The sequence below is a fragment of the Apteryx mantelli genome, chromosome 6 (genome assembly GCF_036417845.1).
Source record: "Apteryx mantelli isolate bAptMan1 chromosome 6, bAptMan1.hap1, whole genome shotgun sequence".
NCBI lineage: Eukaryota > Metazoa > Chordata > Aves > Apterygiformes > Apterygidae > Apteryx > Apteryx mantelli.
The window spans coordinates 38,756,447-38,776,972 of record NC_089983.1 but is presented as its reverse complement, the minus strand read 5'-3'; the positions used below and the strand labels follow the sequence as shown (position 1 = coordinate 38,776,972).

The 20,526-nt window shown below is 41.6% G+C and overlaps 1 protein-coding gene and 1 long non-coding RNA gene across 5 annotated transcripts in view; one reads left to right on the top strand and one right to left on the bottom strand.

Moving 5' to 3' along the window:
- The window catches only part of MYLK (myosin light chain kinase), a 231,318-nt gene that overhangs the window by 183,370 nt on the left and 27,422 nt on the right, over window positions 1-20,526 (top strand). For all 3 annotated transcript variants that reach the window (XM_013960570.2, XM_013960571.2, XM_013960573.2), the window contains exons 23-26: window positions 2,497-2,650; window positions 16,253-16,555; window positions 20,284-20,316; window positions 20,415-20,508. In XM_013960570.2, coding sequence (XP_013816024.2) covers window positions 2,497-2,650; window positions 16,253-16,555; window positions 20,284-20,316; window positions 20,415-20,508 — 584 coding nt within the window. The remainder of the gene's footprint in view (window positions 1-2,496; window positions 2,651-16,252; window positions 16,556-20,283; window positions 20,317-20,414; window positions 20,509-20,526) is intronic.
- Window positions 14,109-20,526, bottom strand: part of LOC136992353 (uncharacterized) — a 36,056-nt gene continuing 29,638 nt past the window's right edge. For both annotated transcript variants that reach the window (XR_010884605.1, XR_010884604.1), the window contains exons 2-3: window positions 16,268-16,376; window positions 14,109-14,485 (exon numbers count right to left, since the gene is read on the bottom strand). This is a non-coding gene — a long non-coding RNA (uncharacterized lncRNA). The remainder of the gene's footprint in view (window positions 14,486-16,267; window positions 16,377-20,526) is intronic.

Genomic DNA, 20,526 nt, shown 5'->3' with positions numbered 1-20,526 from the left:
TACTTTAGGGGAAAGGGTGCACGATAATGTGCCATTAATTCCCTCTATACTGTATACTCAGCTTTTCTTTTATCTCCTTTGTGGAGTTTTTTTTCCTGAAGTCTTACATTTTCTTAAAATTCTGTAGCTTAGAGACTGAGGCTAAAAACTGGTCTACTTATTTCTACAAAAATAGTCCTCAGAAGCCTCAGTGGCATTCACTGTTCTGTGCTGCTGAGCTCTGTCTTGGCACGTCAGTGGTAGGTACCCCAAAAAGTGAGTTTCCAGTCTGTTCTGTGCAGAATTCTGAGCTCACTGGTGAATTCGGCAATCCTATTTACATCGATTCCATGGCCATTTTTATATACAAAACCAAAGTGATAACAGAGACTACCATCTCTTATTGCCCGTATCAGACCCATAATCTGTGATACTTCAGCTTTCTCTGTTTTAAAATGTCACTTTTACCATCTTTATGTATTCTTTAGCTAATCCCTGTGAGACAAACTAAAGGTTTGCAAAATTTTACGTTAGGATGATATTTAAATTTTTCGTATGTCAGTATGGCAGGTAAATGGTGTAGAAAAGAAAAAAACATTAGGAAGCTTAATAAACAATATAGGAGAACAAATGAGGGTCAGCAGAGCCTGTGAGTGGTGAATTCTGATTTCAGCTCTGTCACTGCATCGCTGTGGTGCACAGGAGGGACTCAGCTTCTCCTTTCTCCCATTCCCTCGCGTTTGAGAGAACCACGGGGGCTCTCACAGGTATTCTGGATAAATGCCTTTTGATGGGGAAAAGGGAATACCACAAAGTAATGACGAGTACTGCTGTATGGGATGGCAGCCCACTAGAGCGATGGTGGAGCTATGCTGAGTTAACACACGGAGCAAATGTGCCTTTGAAAGCCTGTTCTATTGTTAGCTGGATAACAAAGTCCATTGTTTGACACTGCTAATTGCTGGCGATTCTTAACTACCACCAGTGACTGTCTTTTGGGAACACAGGGATCAACTGTCCTATTCCCCAGACGCATTGCAAGCCACCAAGCATCCTTGCAGGGCTTTCTTTGCATAATACATATCCAGTTCTACTAGACTGCTTTTTTTATTATTATAACCCTTTGATTAATTGTAGTGAAGCAAAACACATAAACCAGTGTAGAATATCAGAAGAACAAAGCACAGCAGGAAAAAAAAAAACCTTTCAATATAATTTAAACTGTACGCCTACATAATTCCAATTACCAGCTCCTATACCAATTATTGCAGGACAAGCTTTCTCAGGTTACTTTTGGGCTATAGCAATGCACGTGTTGTGGCTCGATTGAGGAGAAAAGAGGGGCAAGTCCTGCTCCTAGCCTTGTAATTCCTTATCCTCTGAATACATGAGACAAGATAAGTCAAACTAAATAGCCTTCATTTTTAATGAAATTCTGAGAATGAGTTGGAAGAGTCACTTATCTGAGAAGGAAGTGGTGGGAGGAAGAAGGGCATTGACATTATGGTGCCTGTTTCATAAGAACACAGTGTGCTACTTCTGTAATTGCAGTGTAGCATCACGGGGTTTTGGAATAATCTTTCATGTCTCAAATTAATACTCATTAAAATCCAAGTATCCCTGGCCATGCTGTAATAGCTTTGTTTCAATTAAAAACTAGTTCATAATGTGCCTATGGAATTCAGCTGAGAGTTTGATTTTTGGTTGTTTCTGAAAATTTAACCAAAAGGAGAGATGCCAGGGATATCTGTGCACATTAAATTAGGATAGTTTGTTCTCTTCTGCTAGACAATGTGATTCATTTTGTAATGTCAGTGATTTCAAAATGAATGTTTCACAGGAATTTAAAATTCAAAGAGTGAAAGGGTATAATTTTTTTGTCTGTAAATTAAAAAATATTTTTGGTTCTCCAGAAAATAAAAGTAACTTAGGAAGGCTGCATCTGCACTTTGTAAGCCTCTCTGCACAGTGCACTATTACACCTCCGTTTCAGGCAAAATATCTTCAGTTGTTCAAAACCAGGAAACTCTTGCCCTGATTGATGTGGAAGCACAGAGTAAGGCTGGTTAAGACAAGGTGGTGAAAGTCACAGCTATGAAAGATCTGCAGAGTGGGTCTCTGAAAGCAATGACAAATGAATTAGGATATTTACAGCTAAACCCTAGTTCCACTGTGGTCTCTGTAGAATAAGTGAGACAAGACTTTGCTCTTTTGCCATTTTTCACTTTCAGTTGTCAAAGGGGAGGTAGAAAGTGAAATTCCTGTTCCTTAGTGGAGTCCCACCAATTCCAATGTTCCTTGTCTCCACTGCAGGAATGGAGTCATAACATTTACTATATTTCTAGATGTTTTGTGTTGATTTCACTCTTCATGAGCTACACATATTCACTGCTGTGATAGAGTTGTCTCTAGATGATGCTTAATAATGCTAACTTGTGTTGTAATGTGAGCTCTTTCAAATAGGTAAGGAATTTTTGCCCTTAAGATCTTTAATTTTTTTTCTGTTGAATTTGGCAGATAGAAGAAAATGAATATATCAAAATTGAGAATGCTGAGAACAGCAGCAAGCTAACAATATCATCAACAAAGCAAGAACACTGTGGATGTTACACTCTAGTTGTAGAAAACAAACTTGGCAGCAGACAAGCACAAGTCAACCTTACAGTTGTTGGTGAGTTTAAACAATGCTTTAGATATATACTCATTCTTTAGAAATTACTTTACACTGGTGTTCTAATGTATATGATGCTATGCAAAAACTTAAATAAAATCATCAGATAAGTTAAGAAGACTGAAAAAAACCCCAGACCTTTAAAAAAAAATACCTGGACAGGATGCTGACATGGTATAAGCACTATAAGCAACCTCAGTAGGGCTATGCTGTATTGCAGCAGCTTATGATGCATTTAATTTCATTTTGAAAAATTATTAATTACAGATGGAGGTAAGAAATAACCCAGATTTAGAAAAAAAAAACAGTAAAGAAAAAAAGCAGCTCACATCTCTTATTTTGTTTAGGTACCACTGTAGTCGTCCTTTTCCCATTTAACATTTGTAGCATCCAGATGTTTGCTAGACCGCAATTTTAACTAAATAATCCAGATTTTATTAGACTGTTAGTTTGGGAAGGACTCAAGTGGTCTGTATTAGACTGTAAATTTTAAAACATCATGTTATTTTGGGGAGGGAGGTTTTATCTGTTTGGCTGAAATTCCTACCAGTGTCTAGTGTTTTATAGTGACATAAACCGGTGGATAGAGGCAGTCTGTTTGGAATATGGAGTCCTTTATATGTGGTCTATTGTACACATGTGCATATATTCTGTAACATACATGGAAACAGTGAAAGAATTATTTGTTTGATACTTTGGAGCGTTTTAAAGTTCCAAACAGCTTTATCAGATGACACCGTGAGGCTATCAAGTTTGTTGAAGCAGGATGTGGGCAGCTACAGATAGCTGCGGGCCAGTAGACTGTTGCAATGTATTTGCAGGTACAACTGCAGCCTAGATGTAAACAAGCTGGGTTAATTCTGGACAAAATGTAGAGCTGTACCATCTAGCTCTGAAAGGGCTAATGAACCCACCTTTGTGTGGATACACAGCAAATGCTTTCCAGGGAAATCTAGGAAAGTTCTGCAAGCAGAGAGAGAGATTTAGTCAAAACGTTAACCTGGTTCCTTCTAACATGCGTCACTAGTTGTGTAGGACAGTTTGGGCCTGTCTCTGTTTCCTAAGGCTTGCAGCGGGGTCTTGGCACATGGCAGGGGAGGGCAGAGTTTGCCCAGGCATTTGGACAAACTCTATTTCAAATAATGAGGCTGCATCCTAATCACTCAGTCATAACTGCATTGGCTCTGCTGTCCTAACATATATGTGGGCTACTGAGCAAGTAAAGAAACCTGGGTGTAAGGCCAAAGGTGAAGATCCGACTCCAGTGAAATCAATGGCAAAATTCCCGTTGACTCTAACTTGGCTGGAAATTCATTCCAGTGATCCACTGAAGAGCATAAAAAGTTTAATAACTAGTATCACACTTCAGTGTACAATATCCAGTAAAGTCTGAATATGTTTCTTGATTATTTAAATGAATTTCTTTTGCCTTATTTTTGGTGTTTGTTGCAATTAAAAGGTAACTGAATGAATGAGTACAAATATAAAGTAAATTCCAGCAACAGATCAGAGAAGGCAAGATTAGAATATCATAGAAGAAGCATTTTTCATGTAATGCATAAATAAATTGTACTACCCCTTCCGACAGTAGCTTGTGCAGGTCAGAAATATAGCTAGGTTAAAAATGAACACCATGAAAGATTGATCCTCCGGTAACCATTAAACGCACTGTTCTGGCTACAGCTTTTGGCTATGCAGCTGGTTAGCAGCTAGAGGTATGCCAGGAGAGCATCCACTCTTCATGTCCCCCGGTACGCTTTCCTAGGCAACTGCTGCAGACTGCTAACTGTAGCGGGTTATTGGGCAAGATGGATTTTTTAGCTGAACCGAGATGACGAGTCTTACAATCTTGTCACTATGTGAACTTCACCTCATTATTATATAAGTCACTGGTTTATATTCTGTGGAGTTAATTGGTTTGAAAGTCTTTGAATTCTATAACCTTATAAAGCTACATCTCAGCCTCTTGCTTTGCTCTTCCATGAGTAAGAAATGTGCCAGAGAACAGTGGGATTCCCAGAGCTGCTTTTGGGAGAGTTGGGTGAAGAATCCTTACAATGCGCTGGAGTTTGCCATGCATTTTGGCTGATGAAAAGCTGTCTGATTCCAGCTGAAAAGAATAAATTCCCTCTTGTAAAATTGCCAAGCTCTTCAGTGAAACATCTCACTGATGTCAGTACTGCCGAAGGCATGACAAAGCCTCAAGATTCCTCCTTTGCTACATATGCATTTTACAGCCAGATCCTTCCATCTGGGTACCCAAAAATGTGGGGGAAGGGGGCAAAAATGTCTTCCTTCTAGGGAGCAGGTTGGAGTCTCACTGTTGAGGTAAAATCCTTCAGCCTATTTGCACCTTTAATGGTGTTAACTGTTCATGAAAAATAGGAAGGTGCTGTCTTTTCTCCAAAGCCTGCTCCAGTCAGAATAGGGAGGCTGTACTTCTTGAAGCATGCAGAACCAGAGAGCTTTTAGTCTACCAAACCTCATCCTTAGGACTAAGTTCTCATCTGTCCTTTCTGTTCCCTCCAAAGTACCAGGAAGGAACTTGCCCTCCCTGTCCTGACCCCTATTCATAACAAGGGTTGATGGAGAAAGCCCTGCTGCTACACATGGGCTTTGTTTGCCTCAGCTATATATAATAAGGCTCTAACCTCTGTGTGAGCTGCCTCCCCACAAGATTACTGTTTAAAAGGCACACCCACGTATATGCTGTGTACTGAAAACACTGCTGCCTGACCCCAGTACATAACTGACTCTTGAACGTGTTGAGAGAAACTATAAATACAGAACATCTGCTCTCTGGAAGGAGCGTGTCTGAGCCGACCTAGAGCTATGTTTCTCAAAAGGCTAACTAACAGGCTTGTCTGGTTTGAGTTTTAACAAATCAATGACATTTGTTAAAATACAAAATGAAATAGATAAGGAAATAAACCAGTAATTTTTTATTATTACTTTTTACAACCGTGTGGCTTGCAAAGTCGTCATGATCATGCGCAAGTTTCTCATGTGAAAGGCTCCAATAAGCATTTCCCAAATTAACATTGGACTGTAGCACATGACAGGGAACACATTGCCCAGAGAGGTTGTGCCATCTCCATCCTTGGAGGTATTCAAGTCCAGACTGAATAAGCATCTGAACAACCTCGTCTGACCTCCTAGCTGAGCAGAAGGTCTAATGACCTCCTGATTTAAGGCCTGAGTCTTAGACAGTAAACCATAGCTGGACATTTGAATGATTTTAGGGGGGGGAAAAAAAGAAAAAGAAAAATGCCTCCCTTGTATTCCTTTGATGAATTTTCTCCTTGTCATCACTCCTAAAGTCTTAAATCAAACTGCTCAAACTGTCATACTCAACAGTCATATTCAGCACTTCAACTGTGAGCTTAATTGAACCAAGTAGGGATTCTGCCATTTAAGGAGCTTGAATCGTATAACATTGTTTGATTCAGTTTTGGCCGTGGGAAAAGCTGCTCTTGAAGAAGCCCAGCTTTGAATTATTCTAAGGATTTCTTTTTTCCTTCATGATTTTAATGGATAACCATGAATAAAACTTCTATTAAACCCAACCTCTGGTGTGAGCTGTTTGCAGTCCACACACCAGCTGCACGGTATTGAGTCAAATTAGAGGAGACTCCTGTTAGTTGAGGATAGGCAGTGTGGTGTGGTGATGAGCGTGCAGGACTAAGCCACAAGCATTGAGTCTTAAGCTTAATATAGATTTGTGGTGTAACTTTGGTCCTGTATAAGCTAATAATACTGGGAGACCTGCAGTAGAAGTGTGACATCCAAGTTAAGCAGTCTCACCTCTTAAAGGGTAGGCTGCTTCCAAAATGTCCGTGTAGAGTTCTTCTCTATTGTTATTTAAAGATTAGCTCTCTCACATAAGCAATTTCATTAGCTGAATGATCTCTCTAGAGAGATTTTGCATGTTTCTGCTCCAAATCCGAAACAGCCTGTTGTGGGACCAAGCTTATGATTAACAGCAGACACTGTGTCAGATTAAAGTGGCTTTTTGTTGCTAAAGCTATATTAAATGAGCCAGCGATGAGCTGAGTGTAAGATAGGGCTGATTTAGGAAAGGTAAAGTCCTCACTCCATAGTGATAGCAAGGAATATTCATTCCTTTCTTGCCACTTTTTGGATGCATATGGGTAAATAATCACATTGCTGCTTCTGAACGTTTTAGCTATGGGACAGGAATACCTCAATCCGTAACCTGTTATGAAAAAGCAACTTTGTCATCATACTGGCTAAGGCTGGTTACTATGACAAAGAGTAAAAAGAATAACGGAGTACTTAAGAAAGAGAACTTGGCCTTTGAGAAGCTGTGGTCTGTTCTGTGGCTCTGCCGCAAGTTTCCTTCATGATTTTGAGGATCCTGCTTAGTGCTTCCATGCCCAGACACAAGGGAATTCTGAAGCTCAGTGTTTGCTGAGTACGTTGGATATCAGCGATGCCTTTTGCCTTTTTTCATACACAAGTAGGAAAATATATACTACCTATGTGGGGGCTGCTTTTGATCAACCTTGTTTTGTTCTTTAGATTGGTATTGTTTCTCATGTGGTATTGTATAAAAACAAAATATGGCTCTAAGACAGATATATGCAAAAGAATAAGAGCAATATTATTATACCTCAAGAGAGACTTAAAGATAGTCGTTATGGTGTTTTTATTACCCTAAACAGTTGTGCACATACTGTGTGCTCTGAGTCCTTCTCATACATTGTTGAACGGTGATAAACCAAGTACTTAAGTATACTTACATATAAGCATGTTGCACACAGACATGCAAGTAGTATAATATGACTGCATTAAGTAATACTTGCTTTTCTGCCTGATGTTATGGTTCCTTACTTGATTTGGGATGGAGATGTTATTTTCTGTGAGGAAATTGTTATTTCCCTGTCTTCAGCAGAATCAGTATCCACAGAGTTTTTCCAAGCAAAAATGAGAAAATTCAAGTTTAGCTTTAGAATAAGATCTGATCGTGCACTAACTCCAATAGTCATCGAATATAGTGGTAGTATTATTAATCGCCTATGCAGAGGCATTGGCTTCAACAAGTGACGTATATGCATGCTATCTTAACATTAGTTCTTTGCCCTTAAGCTCTACTGTAAGGAAATGTAACATTTAACAGTGGTGCTTTCAGCATTTTCTACGAGTCCCTGAGACCTCTGGCTCTGCGAGCGGCTCACACTGAATGGATCCATAGGGGGGCAGAAACTGGGCAGTCTCTCTCTGCAAAAGCACGTGCAGACTTCTGCGATAGTGAGGCAGGACAACCAAAGGTGTTTCTACAGAGAATACTACAGCAACATGAATGCTTCTGAAACGTCCTTCATCTTCTGAGAAGCATCAGCTTGCATCCTACAGTGGCCATGTGATTCCCTGTTTATAGCTAGGGCTGAGAATGCAGTGAATTTCCTAAGAATATGTGGGTGGACTTGGCCTCTAACCTTTGGCCTTTTAAATTCCTCTGGATTGCTGGAGGATTTTTGTCACCAGCTTTCCGGTTAAAGAGCAACTAGACTGATGGTTCAGGAAGGGATGTTTGTTGTTGTTGTTGTTGTTGTCGTTGTTGTCGTTGTTGCGGTAGTATGGTGTTATAATCACCACTGTCAGCTTCCCTGCTACTGTTTGGTGACTAGACTCTGCAGCCATATCAAAACTGTGTTTTTGCAGAAAGATAATAGTGCGTAGAGGAAAAAACAGCCTAGGTTGCCTAACATCAGTGCCAGTACCCTGATGCAGAATTAGTCCCTGAAGGACCATCTCATTTGTGTCACTTCTGTGAGGAGAAATTGCAGCAGAACTCTCTGCTTAGCTGTTTTTCCTGATATTCACCTTTACCTTTCTTCTGATGAAGAAAAGGAAACATCATCACAGTATTTTTCACAATAAGCTTCCTGTATTTCACGTGCTATTGAATGCTAGGCATTTCTTTAGTTATAAATGCTAGTGGTTGCTGTTCTGCACATGAGCAGGGTGTTCCTAGGACCCCGGTGGAGACTTGGCATCTGCTTACAGTCTTACCGGAGCAAGCCCTAAAATTTATTCTTACTTTCAGTGGACAGGTATTAGAGCTCTAATTCAATCAGTTATCAAACCAGATTCCTGACGCGTAGCATATGAGTAATCTGAATAGCTTGTTGACTTAGGCACAGGAACAGATGGTTTAGAAGAAGGGCTCCTGAGAATGCATTATATATTTGTTTGTTCCATTAGGCCTGTGGCAGGAGGAGATGTTCTTGTGATGAGGGCATATGCGTGGGAGTGGTGAGCTCTGGTTTCGTTCCCAGCTCCATCCTCCTGCCTGTCCTTGGGTGAGGTCGTTTTACTCTTTCTGCCCCAGTCTCCCCCTTGGCAAAGTGGGGATCGCGGTATGAAGTGCTGCTGCGGGTCTGCAGTGCTTGCGAGCTGCTTTATCTGCAGATCTCAGCAGCGCAGTTTTTCAGTAATGTAGTTTTATGTCAGAATTGTGGAGAGGGGCAAAGGGGGGTCCAGCTTTTGAGCTTGGCGCTGTCGTGCAGGGTGACGTGGAGAGGAGGCTAGAGCCCGTCTGCAGCGGGTGCTGCAGGGCTGGGCTGCGTTACGAGTTGTGCCCGAGCTCCGGGTGGGCAGCTCCCCTGAGCTAACCAGCCTCGTCTGCGCGGCGCTCTGCTCCTGCTGGGGAGGCTGCTTCCTCCGGGGAAAACCTCTGTTCCTTTCATCTTCTCTTGGGCTGCTTTGCGGGAGAACCCAGGTGTTTGCTTCCAGTTTAATATTATGCTAAACCTGTGGTGCATTAACATCCAGGAGGCTGTTAAAGGGTGTTAGTACCTTTACTTACAGTGCTTCTCTGCCTTGGAAAAAGAGCTGCAGGGCATAGTTTTCCAAGCAAAGCAGAGAGGTCTGCCATGACCCCAAGCCCTGTCAGCAATAATGTAGAGTTCAGTTATGACCTTTTATGGTTTCGCTTTTCTCCTGCTGATGAATTTCAAATGGAGCCTTTGCCAGTGCTGTCGGCATGGACAGTGTTCAACTGGCTTTAGCAGCATATTAAATACCTTCTCTGGCTAAACAGCCTGTGGAATGGAATTAAATTGTTTCTTTCTGTCTGTTCTTCATCTGGCAGACAAATATCACAATAGCTAATAATAGTATTATACAGTAATATGATAACTGGATTTAGAAAGAAACCAAACCAACTTTGAGAACAGATAAAGAAAACCACCTCAGAGATGTTGCTTCAGTGCTGTCTCTGAAAAAGAGCAGTAACTTTTCTTTCTCAGGAGCTGCGGTTATACTGTTCCCTGTTTTCAGAGGCTTTCTGCTGCAACAGTGTTGCTGCTTAAGAGACTGCCCGAGCCCTGCAAGCTCTTAATGTGCGGCAAGCCCTATCTCCCCGCTTCGGCTCAGTCTGATGGTCACATCAAGTAGCCGGACAATTTCCATTTCCCTGCGCTCCGAGCTAGATAAGGAGAACGCTGCCTTTTTTGGTGTCCTGGAATGGGGCTCGTGTTCTGCAGACTCCGCAAATTGAGCCATTTTGAGAAGCCAGTGAGATGTGGGTAGCATGGTTTCATGTTATGTGGGTGTCCTGTATGAGCTGTGGGTTTGCCACCTATGCAGAAGGAGAGAAAGTCCCTTTCCTTATCAGGAGGGATTTTGAGTTAAACACCACTGAAAGGAAAGCAAGGGCCTCAAGTCAGACTTGTCTCATAAATAACAATGATTTAAAGGCCGAGCATGCTTATGCTTTGTGCTTCTCAGTGCGCAGAGTGTACAAATGCAGATTAATTAAAGGTTACTTCAGGCTGTATATCAAAACCTGTTTACCAAAATATCTCTGAGAATTTGTCTGAAGAAGAAGTGCAGCTGAATCCAATTTGGGAGTAAATAGGAAGTGTGCATTTCAGTCCCAGTATGGTCTTAAATGTGGCTCATACCCTTCAGTGGGGCTAGCTTGTGACTTTACTGTCTGCCCTAAGGAGCACAGGCCACAAAGAACAAATCGGCATCAGACCGCCTTGCCTGCTCCTCCTTGCTCTGGGGAAGGGATAATCTATGTCCCTCTGTGTTGGGGAGCATTTGTTTTTTAATCTGTTCCTAGTTTGCTGGATCATGAAGGGAGAAAAGCCCTCCTTCTCCTCACCTCATTCGCCTCTTGCTCGCCTACTCAGGGCATGTTGTATGAGTTGCTGCTGCTCTTTCCCCTGTCTCAGTGACTTCAGGCAGTCCCTACGCTGCTGTGTAGAGCAGAGCCTCGGGCAGGCTTGAGGCCAGGTTACCTCTTTGTCCATCTTCCCTGCCTGCAGCCTTTGGAGCCAGCCCGGAGGCAGCCCTGCTGGTATTCCTGAGGAGATTGCCTAGGGAGCTCTGCGCTTGAGTCCCCTTCAGCATTTAGCTCTCCAGCCACCAACGATCTTGTTAGCCTTTGCAGTCACATTAGGCAAACAAGGTAGTCATGCATCCTGGTAAAAGAGGTATAGGTGCTGTCTGCTACAAAGGACGGTGGACTTTGTAGGGTGCTGACCAAGTTCAACAGAGACTGTGTGGGTGCAGCCAATTTGACTGTGATAATCTAGATTATCGTAAAGTTTAGGTAACTGTTGATTTGGGCGTTATATGCATGCTGTGATAACTTAGTCAAGGCTGGAGTACCCCTAGTTTCATCTAGTTAAGATGTCTAATTGTGGAGAACGTGCACATCTATTTTCTTTTGTTGCGTAAGTAGTGAAGCTGAAGTTAGAGCTCTGTATTTTGAATGAATTGCTTCCCCTGGAGATACATTGATATGCAAATGTTCAAAAGGAGCAGCATATTTTTTGGATGCACTCCCTTCCTTCTAGTTCCCATTTTGGACTGTGGTTGTGTCTTGGTCCAGAACAGGAGGTACCAAACTGTAGTCCAATGGAGCCAATGTAAAGTCCTCACAGTATAAGGCTAAATGTGAAGTATGTTTGTGTACGTAAAGCACTGCACATGACATGCAAATGAAAGACTGAAGATAGCCAGCTCAAGGACGCTAATGTTATATTAAACAGTAAAACAGAAGGACAAAATAGAGACTTGTGCTTGACTTCTGCACCCTTTCTCAAACCACTGGATATTTTTATTGGAAGCAGTTAATTATGCTGATAGAGTTTTCATATTCCAGAAGGGAATGCAGTTTGGCAAAATATCCTAGCTCTCAGTACAGACAGATGAATACAGGGTAACCTTTTAAATCTCCATGGAATAAACTGTTGAGAAACAAAACAGACACACGGAGAGACCATCTGCAAATTCTCTGAATGTGCAGAGCTATAGGATATCATCCAGTCTGATATCAAATAATTTTTTAAGCATGGTAAAGTACAATTTGGAGAGATACATAGATCTGTCATATTAAGAAAGTGCAAAGATTAGGCTGTCTTTCTTGTTTATGGTCTTCCATAGCAGCTACTACCCAGTATTTATATGTTAAGCAGGTCTGCAAGCAGCAGTACATGGTAGACTTCAAACAGAAATGTGGCTTTCTGACTCAAGAGAGTCTGGCGAGGGTTGCAGGTTTTCTTCTTTTCCTTCTGGGCAAAAGTTATTAGAAAAGTGGAAACATTCCCAAGACTGGCAGATATTAGACTAAGCCATATGGCATTTTCTTTACAGCTAAAGTCCCTTTGGCCGTGAATGTTTTCTCTCCAGTGCTCACATACTTAAGCCTTGCTTTTGTAAACTATCAAAATGGATTCCAGTTATCTAGGTGAGTCATGGAAAGAGAGGTCACTAAGGTAACTGTGGCCTAGGCAACTGATAAAATCATGCCCATGCATCATTTGAAAACAGAAGTGTGCTGAAAGCCAGCAAAGAAAGACTGCATATTCACGTCCTGCCTGGGAAGCAGGCCACTATGCTCTGCACAGACTGAAAGAGATGCATTTTTTCCTCCTTCAGTATAAAACTGAGTATAATGATCTAGTCAAAAGCTGTCCAACATATGGATCTCTGTAGGCTAGTCTTCTCTTTGAAAGAAGGGCTTAGTATTACAGCAAGCTAACTTAAAAAAAGAAAAAAAAGAAAAAAAAAGAGAGAAGCACATACTACTTAACTGTCCACATTTAGCTGTGTGCATGGCAGGAGTTGGAGAACATGCACCACTTGCACAAACCCGAACAAACGCCTTTAGAAAGGCTCGGCCTTTGGCTCAGCTTTTTCTTCAATGTATTTTTCTTTTGCTATCAGCAACTGCTCTGTTCTGTTTGGATTTAGGATGAGTCAGCAGTTGCTTGTCCGAGTTCTTATATCTGCATCCTGACATAATACAACAATGAATATGTAAGAGGAAAACGAGACACACAGCTAAGTATTATTCTTCTGAATAATACTTGAAGAGGACAGAGGCAGTAGAGTTTCCCACGAGGTCTCCCTGGATGATGATTTGTAGTGAACAGAAGGTGGTTATCCCTGCTCTTCGGAGTGTGACTGAAACCATCTAATCCCCGCGTGTGATGCCAGCTCCCTGGTGCCTGGTGCAGGACGGTGCTGGTCCCGTGAATGAAGGCGGCGTGGAGTTCTCACTTCTTTCAGCACCGAGGAGGCTGAGGTAGCACCAGTGCAGGGAAGAGGGACGCCACCATTTAAGTACCAGGAGATTGAGATTCGGTTCTCATTTTTGCCACAGTCTGTCCTTCTAATCTTGGACAAATCATTTAACCCCTCTGTGATCCAGTTCACAATATCTAAACTGTAAATTCATGCTTGTTGGTAGTCCCTTTTATTTTGCTAGAGAATGAGGCCAGTAAAATGTGACAACTAAGCAGGGCAGTAAGCCATTCCAGAGATTAAGGACATTTGGTTTCTGATATTCGTGTTTAACTAGAGGGGCACTGTATAATGATGACTCCTAGTGGAATGGTGTTTTAAATATTGCCAAAATGAATAAAGATAACCTACATCTGAATGGCTCTTTCTCTTCTGCCTGGGCATTCTCAGGCTGAATGCAGCTGAAAATCCTTGGTGCCCATCTCTCTTCCTCCATCTCCATCTCTTTCCTTATATTTAAAAGTTATAGACCTTTCATATATTTCAGTTTGGGAGGGAGGTGGATTTTTAGCGACAATTGTATTAAAGAGAATTACATAAGAGAGATTTTTCAGAGAAGCCGTTGGTCAACAGAACAAAACAGCTTATGGTCTGTAGAAAGAGGACTGGCCTGTTCCAGACAGTGAACTGATCTGAATAGTTCAGTGTCCTGGCTGGGTTAAACTATCCCATTTTCCCTCTGTATAAGTAAAATCACAGCAGTCAGAGGAGACATCCTTCCGTCCAAGAACTAAAGGTATGCCTGTGGCAAACTGTGGCCATTTCTGTCTGCTCAGTGATTTTCCTAGCAATGATAATTTGAATATGGAGGGATAACTAATGTAGGCTACCACAGTAAGGCTTTGATCAAAGGTCACAACAGTTTTTCTCAAGAAATTTTTTTATTACTGAGCAAGTGGCTGTATTTTTGGTTTGTTTGGCAGTTCTGTCTTTCCAAGAAAACGATGATGATGTCCATTAGCAACAGACAGTTATTCTTCGGCAGCTTTTATCAGCAAAACAGGACATGCATGTAGCATGGTTTTCTTTTCATCTTAGTTTGTTGAGTTTTGCCACCAGCCACATCTAAGCCAGGAACAGGTGAGGTTCAGAGAATGCATCTGGGATTTTGTGCAGCAGTTTGCGGTTTTCTGTGTCCTGATGATTGGGTGTGCGGCTAGGACAGCTACGTGTGATTTTGCAGTTCTACTCATTTGACTGGAAATGGTTCATCAGACTTACGCCTCTCAGAGCTTTATAGGACTCTTTGTGCAATATAGCAATGGAGCACTAGAAAAACAAATGCAGGCAAGGTTTTATTATACTTTGCCTCATACCTTAAACTCCTCCCTCTTAGAAACCCACTTATGTTACCTAATGGTTGAATGCCTGCATAAAAATCCCATTTCCTTGTTTCCATCCTGTCTGTTTCTCTTTGTTATTTTGAATGTGAGGATGTAGGATGTGCTTGGAAATACCCAGCTGGATGGTTGCTGCTTCAAGCAAAGAATAGTAATGACTGGTGAAAAGTTATTTGCCAGATTATTTAAAGTTATCAAATTAATTAAATTGTGTCTATTGCCCATTGACACAGTGATGTAAACTGGTGTGTTTGACAGAGGGAAGCTTGAATATTGGTGATTTTCAGGAAAATGGATAATAAAACATTTGCGATAGTTGTTGCTTTGGTCTGGTATCGTCTTCACAACATTTTATTCTCCTGTTCTCTCCCTTTCAAAATCCTGGAATAATTTGCAAAGCTTTGTCTTGTTCTGCATGCTGTATGTGACTGTGCTTTTACCTTGACATATTAGTTATTGCTATGGATTTTACCGATCCGTGTCCAGTGTTACCACTGTCTGTATCATCTCACACTTATTCTATTTTTTCCTTTCCATTTTCTATCACTTTGTCCCATTCTTTGACTTCACATTCAGCCTTTGGTCACTGGTTCATCCAGATCAACATCATCATTATTTTGTAGGTTTTGCTAGATTACTTCTGAGAGGATTATTCCCAGGGAAGATGCTTTGTTCCCTTTAAAGTCTTTGCAAGTGCTTAACTTCCATAATTCTTTCTTTAATAAGTAATTTAAAACGTCAGCATCCTTCTGTCTTAGGAGAACATTTATTGCAATAATTCCTTAGTTTAATGATTCAGGTTAATTCTGAAAAAGCCCTATAACTGTATGTTTTTTGTATTGTGTGGAGGTTTGCATAGTTGGTTGCTCATTTGCGTACCAGTTTCTGGTGATACTGGCTCTGTCCATGCAAATACGGGTTTTAGGAGCAAGCCTCTGAATGGGCAATAGCAGTTCAAAATTTCCATGTTCCACTTCTTCAACAATTTCCAAAATCCACATGAGATAAAATTTCAATATTTAAATGAGGTATTCTAAGCTGAGTTCTTTTTGCCAAAAAATGTACTAGGCTTCAAGAAACTGCACTCAGGCAAAGAAGTTCACTAAATTGTTGACAGCAATGTTGTCGCTCTTCAAGATATGTATTTCTATGCCAACAAAATGGGTTTGGTGTCCCTGATACCTAGCTACGCTTGGATTAATGGCACGTTCTGAGGCTGCGAAAGCTTGCCTCAGCCTTGGAGCATGGTGGCAGCAGAGGGGAGCTGGACTGAGAGTGTCACTGCCATGGCGACTGTGGCAGGGGTGACCCTCTAAGGAAGTTAACCAAGGAGAGGTTTGCGCTACTGTGGGAGATTTGATTCCAGTACTTGCAGGCATAGCTGGGACTGGTTTTAGTCTCAACAGTTCCTGTAATGGTAGCTGTGAAGGGCATAGGCTTCAGCACAGCTAAGCAAGATGCCTGGGGTACCGAACAGCCCATGCTGAGTCCCATGTGGGATCAGCACTTGTGTTAGCTAGTTCGGATACGTCTGTCTGTGCCGCGGTTGTTCCTTCTTACTGTAGTACAACCCTTCGAGGCAGAGCAATGACACAGAAGGAACCAAGCTCTTAGCTATGGCCACTCACGTCCTAATGACAGTCCTACCTCGTACTCTCAGTTTCATCTAATGTGTTTTGCATATGCATCTTTGCAGATAAACCAGACCCACCTGCTGGAACACCTTGCGCATCGGACATACGAAGTTCGTCCCTCACTCTCTCATGGTATGGCTCCTCTTACGATGGTGGAAGTGCTGTGCAGTCCTACACCGTGGAGATCTGGAATTCAGTGGATAACAAATGGACAGACCTCACTACCTGCCGCAGCACGTCTTTCAGTGTGCAGGACCTGCAGGCTGACAGGGAGTACAAATTCCGCGTGCGAGCTGCTAACGTGTATGGCATCAGCGAGCCCAGTCAAGAATCCGAGCTGGTAAAAGTTGGAGAGAAACAAGAAGGTTAGTCTTTAAAAGAAAAAAACACCTGAATTGCGTTACACCATCTCCTAACACTTCCCCAGTGAGGTCAGGCAGCTGTACACGCTCCTTCGCATGTGCCTGTGTGCAGTGAATGCTTATGCTGGCAGTAAGTGTGCTAATGTCCCGTCGCAAGCTTCATTTGGGTGTCCGTGCATATAGGTTTTGCATGCACTTATTGTGGGAACCTGGCGTCTGGATCCCAAACCCTGCTCTGAGAAAGAACCAATCATTTGCCTTCTGGATTGCTGTCTGCGTACTTGCTGACAAACTTCTGTGATTCAGTGCAGAGGTAATGGGAGATGAAACCTTTCACACATAAGTTACAGGTTCAGACCTTGCCCGGAGGAAAATGATGTTTGGTGGCTTACCTGAAATATACCGGTGGATTCATTACAGTTTATACTGGACACACTATGGAAAAACAGGTCAAAAACACTGTCCCATCCTCTGTGCTTGCTGGTAGCCAAGTGCTGAATCTGTATGTGGAAGCTGAATTAGCCTCTCATTCATACAAATTCCCATTCTTCAAATCCCAGCATGGGAGAGCATCAAAAGAAAATCCTCAGTCCTGTTGCCCCAGTACATCTGATCTGCTGGATTTCAGACTTGTATCCCTTAGAGTATGTTGGTTTTGCTGCATTGTATGGGTGTTAAAAATACTTTTTGAGGACTTTTGAGCTAAGTAAGCAGAATATTTTTATTCCAGTTGCATGTGCTTGTAAATGTATTTTTCAGTATCTTTCGCCTCTTATTTTTTGCTTAAGATTTTATCAAGGGCCTAATGGGAAGAGCTGGAGCATTTCAGAAGTTATTCTGAAAGTGGTACAAAAGTTTTTAACACACACAAAAATATCAATATTATTTTTAAAAAGTAGATGTTGAATGTGCACACCCACATCTACCAACTGTACAAGGATCATTTCAATAGTCATGCCACACTGAAAAGCCCACAATAGGGGGAACAAGAATGATGCATTTTGCCGTATTTCTTGTCTTTGGAGAGTTGTCTTTGGTGTTGCATCTCTCCGTCCCTATTTATGTATGCAGGGTTTTGGAGTTTTAAGTGTCTCATGTAATCCTTGTGATACTATCTTGTAGCGTCACAGCAAGACAAAATGACAACAAAGTGGTGCAGCACCACACAACTGTGTAAAATCTCTCAACAGATATTTCCAAACAAAAGGACATCATATTCCTCTTCAAGTGCTAAATTGGATGTATTCTGAGAAATTGCTTTCCTCTATTTTACAGACTTAAAAATTAATGCAAATCAAGATGCAGCTTCTCTTCAAAGGGGGAGAAATAGCAGTAAGAGTAGCAGTAAAATTGGAAGAAAGCTAGGCGGTGCTGGCTCTTCATAATAAAATTCCCTGTGTTTGAATGCCCTCTTTCTTTAGTTGCGGGAGGGACACCTTCTGGAGCTGGGGACTGGACTTTTCCCTACATTTGCTTTTCCTAGAGCTGACATTAATTGTACTGGGCCAAAGCAAACAAGTTATTTTTGTTTTTAAGACTAAGAGTTTTCTTGCATAGATTTTAATGCAGAAAGACTAGAGAGTGTATGAATCAGTGTGACACATGCAGAAAGCAACAACAAAGTTGCTTTGGGTGAAAAGAAAATGCCTCCTGTTTACAGGAAAGTGCCTTGTCTTAGCAGTTGTCCGACCACCAGCGTTTCTTGATTTCTGTTCTTGATATGAAGCTAGTATGGAGAAAGGGCAAGTCATTTAAAGTCTGATTTTTCAAGTGTGCAGAGCAAGCTAGTGTTCTAATTAAAGCCGGTGGAAAATGCATGTGTTCAGCACCTCTGAAAGTCAGGACTTCACACTGTCATCTATGTAAACACTTAGCTGAGTAAGTAAGGATTTTTCATTGCGGCCAGAAAGAGTGATTACTGATTGTTATACTGAAGTGGCTAGTGCACATCAGCAATCTCAGTCACATCCTAGTGAAGAAAGGCATGGGAAACTTTTCACTGTGGATTCAGAGGAAAACAGCTACTAAAATGAGGCCATATGTCACAAAGGATTAAGGCAGACATTGCCATGTTTGAGGAAAATCTGGTACTGTTGACTCACTTCTGAGAAAGATTTTAGCACAGCTACGCAGAGCTTACCAAGCTCAGATATGTTTCATTTATTTAATTTATGCTTTCACTGGTAGACCAAAAGGTTTCTAGCTCATGTCTTGAATAGACTGCCGCTGCAGAATGGGGAACCGACTTCTTTGTCTGTCTAATAGCCATTTGGCAGGCATAACTACTTGGCAGCATGGTTGGGATCAACCCTTATGCAGCCCTTAAAAGGGGAGGAAAATGTGATGTGCTCTGTGCAAGTGTGGTTTCTAGACGAGGAAGATGTGAGGACAGCTACCGCTGAGTGGGGAGGGCCCCCTTCCCTCCCTGCTCTTCTAGTACCTCAGCTGATGGCAAACCAGCTAGTCTGTGCTGGGGCATGCAAGTGGTGCAAGCCCAGCAAAAGGCGAGATAGGCTTTAGTAACACGTTATATCTACTTCCCTGGGTTTACTACCAGAATACAGAGGCAACATCATGTGTTGGGTGGTAGAAGAAGGTGAGGGATGAAGCTGGTCAGTTATATCAAAAGGCCCCCATGTCAGACGAGCTATCTGCTCCCCTTTCGCCCTTTCTTTCTGTTGTTTTTTGTCATCTGCTGCATGTAGCTCCAAGTAGAGTAGGTGCATGTAAAGCACCCAACAGTGTCCGGAGTGCCTCATTAATATATCATAACATAAATCTGTTGGCACAGGGGGGATAAATCACTTGTCTGGGATTGCACTCGACAATGGCAAAGCGCTGCTTCAGCAGTTGACGGGAGAGTTGTTCAGATCACTGAAACCGTCTTTGCAGTTTTTCAAACTACTGATCATTGCCACAGGTCTTAGGAACAAGTCCAAGCAGTAAAAGTAATACAAACAACACTGCAGCTACAACCCCTTTCCCCCATACCTGCAGGCAACACAGGGAACAACACACAAACCTGTGTCACTGACAGCTCTTGCACCTGCAAATTTTTAGCAAGACACTCAGGGCAGCTTTCACTCTGCCCTGTGTTACTGGGCTTGCTGACATCTCTGCCTGCCTTTGCATACACTGCAGAACGGAGGCTCCATTTGGACCTCGGTGATTTCAAAGTTCAGCCACGCTCAGGAAGGTGCATGGTTTCCAAATTTTCCCATCCTTCTGAGTCTCAAAAATTTGTCTAGATGCTTTGCAAGGCATCTTTTCATGTAAGAGTTTGCTTCAGTTTTGTTTTTTCAGTCCCAAAAATGTATAGAAAAAACAGAAAAGGATTTGTCATTGTATCAGTAGTGTAGTTACTGATTTGAATATTTTTTATTTATTTTCCATTTCATTAAGGCATTCTGAAAGCAATTTATTAGATGATTTTGAACTGATTCATTATGCCTATGTTTCTAATAGACAGGTAAAATAGCTGAGCACTGCAAAACACCTAAACTTGATTTATTAAGAAGTGGTGACCAGATTTTGATTAGGTAGTTAATAGAAATGTAGACATGGTGAATAGATTTTGATTATGAAGTTAATGCACAAACTCCCTGACTGCTTTTTTCTGCTTAGCCATTCGGATCTACCAGTTCTTCATAATACTGTGAATAATTTGACTCTTCTATGTAAGTACTATATCCTATAAAATAAATTAATAATGCCTTTTTTTTTCTTCATAGAACTTAAAGATGAAGTGGAGCTATCTGATGATGGTAAGAAGTTCATATTTTAATCAGGACAAATGCAAAGCTGCATCCTTAATTTGTGCTCTATGGAGGTTTTAATCACAATTCTTAATCCTTATTTATAGAAGGGAAAGAAACAGAGATCGAATATCGGACAGTTGCTATCAACACTGAACAAAAAGTTTCAGATGTCTACAATATTGAAGAAAGACTGGGATCGTAAGTACAATACTGTGC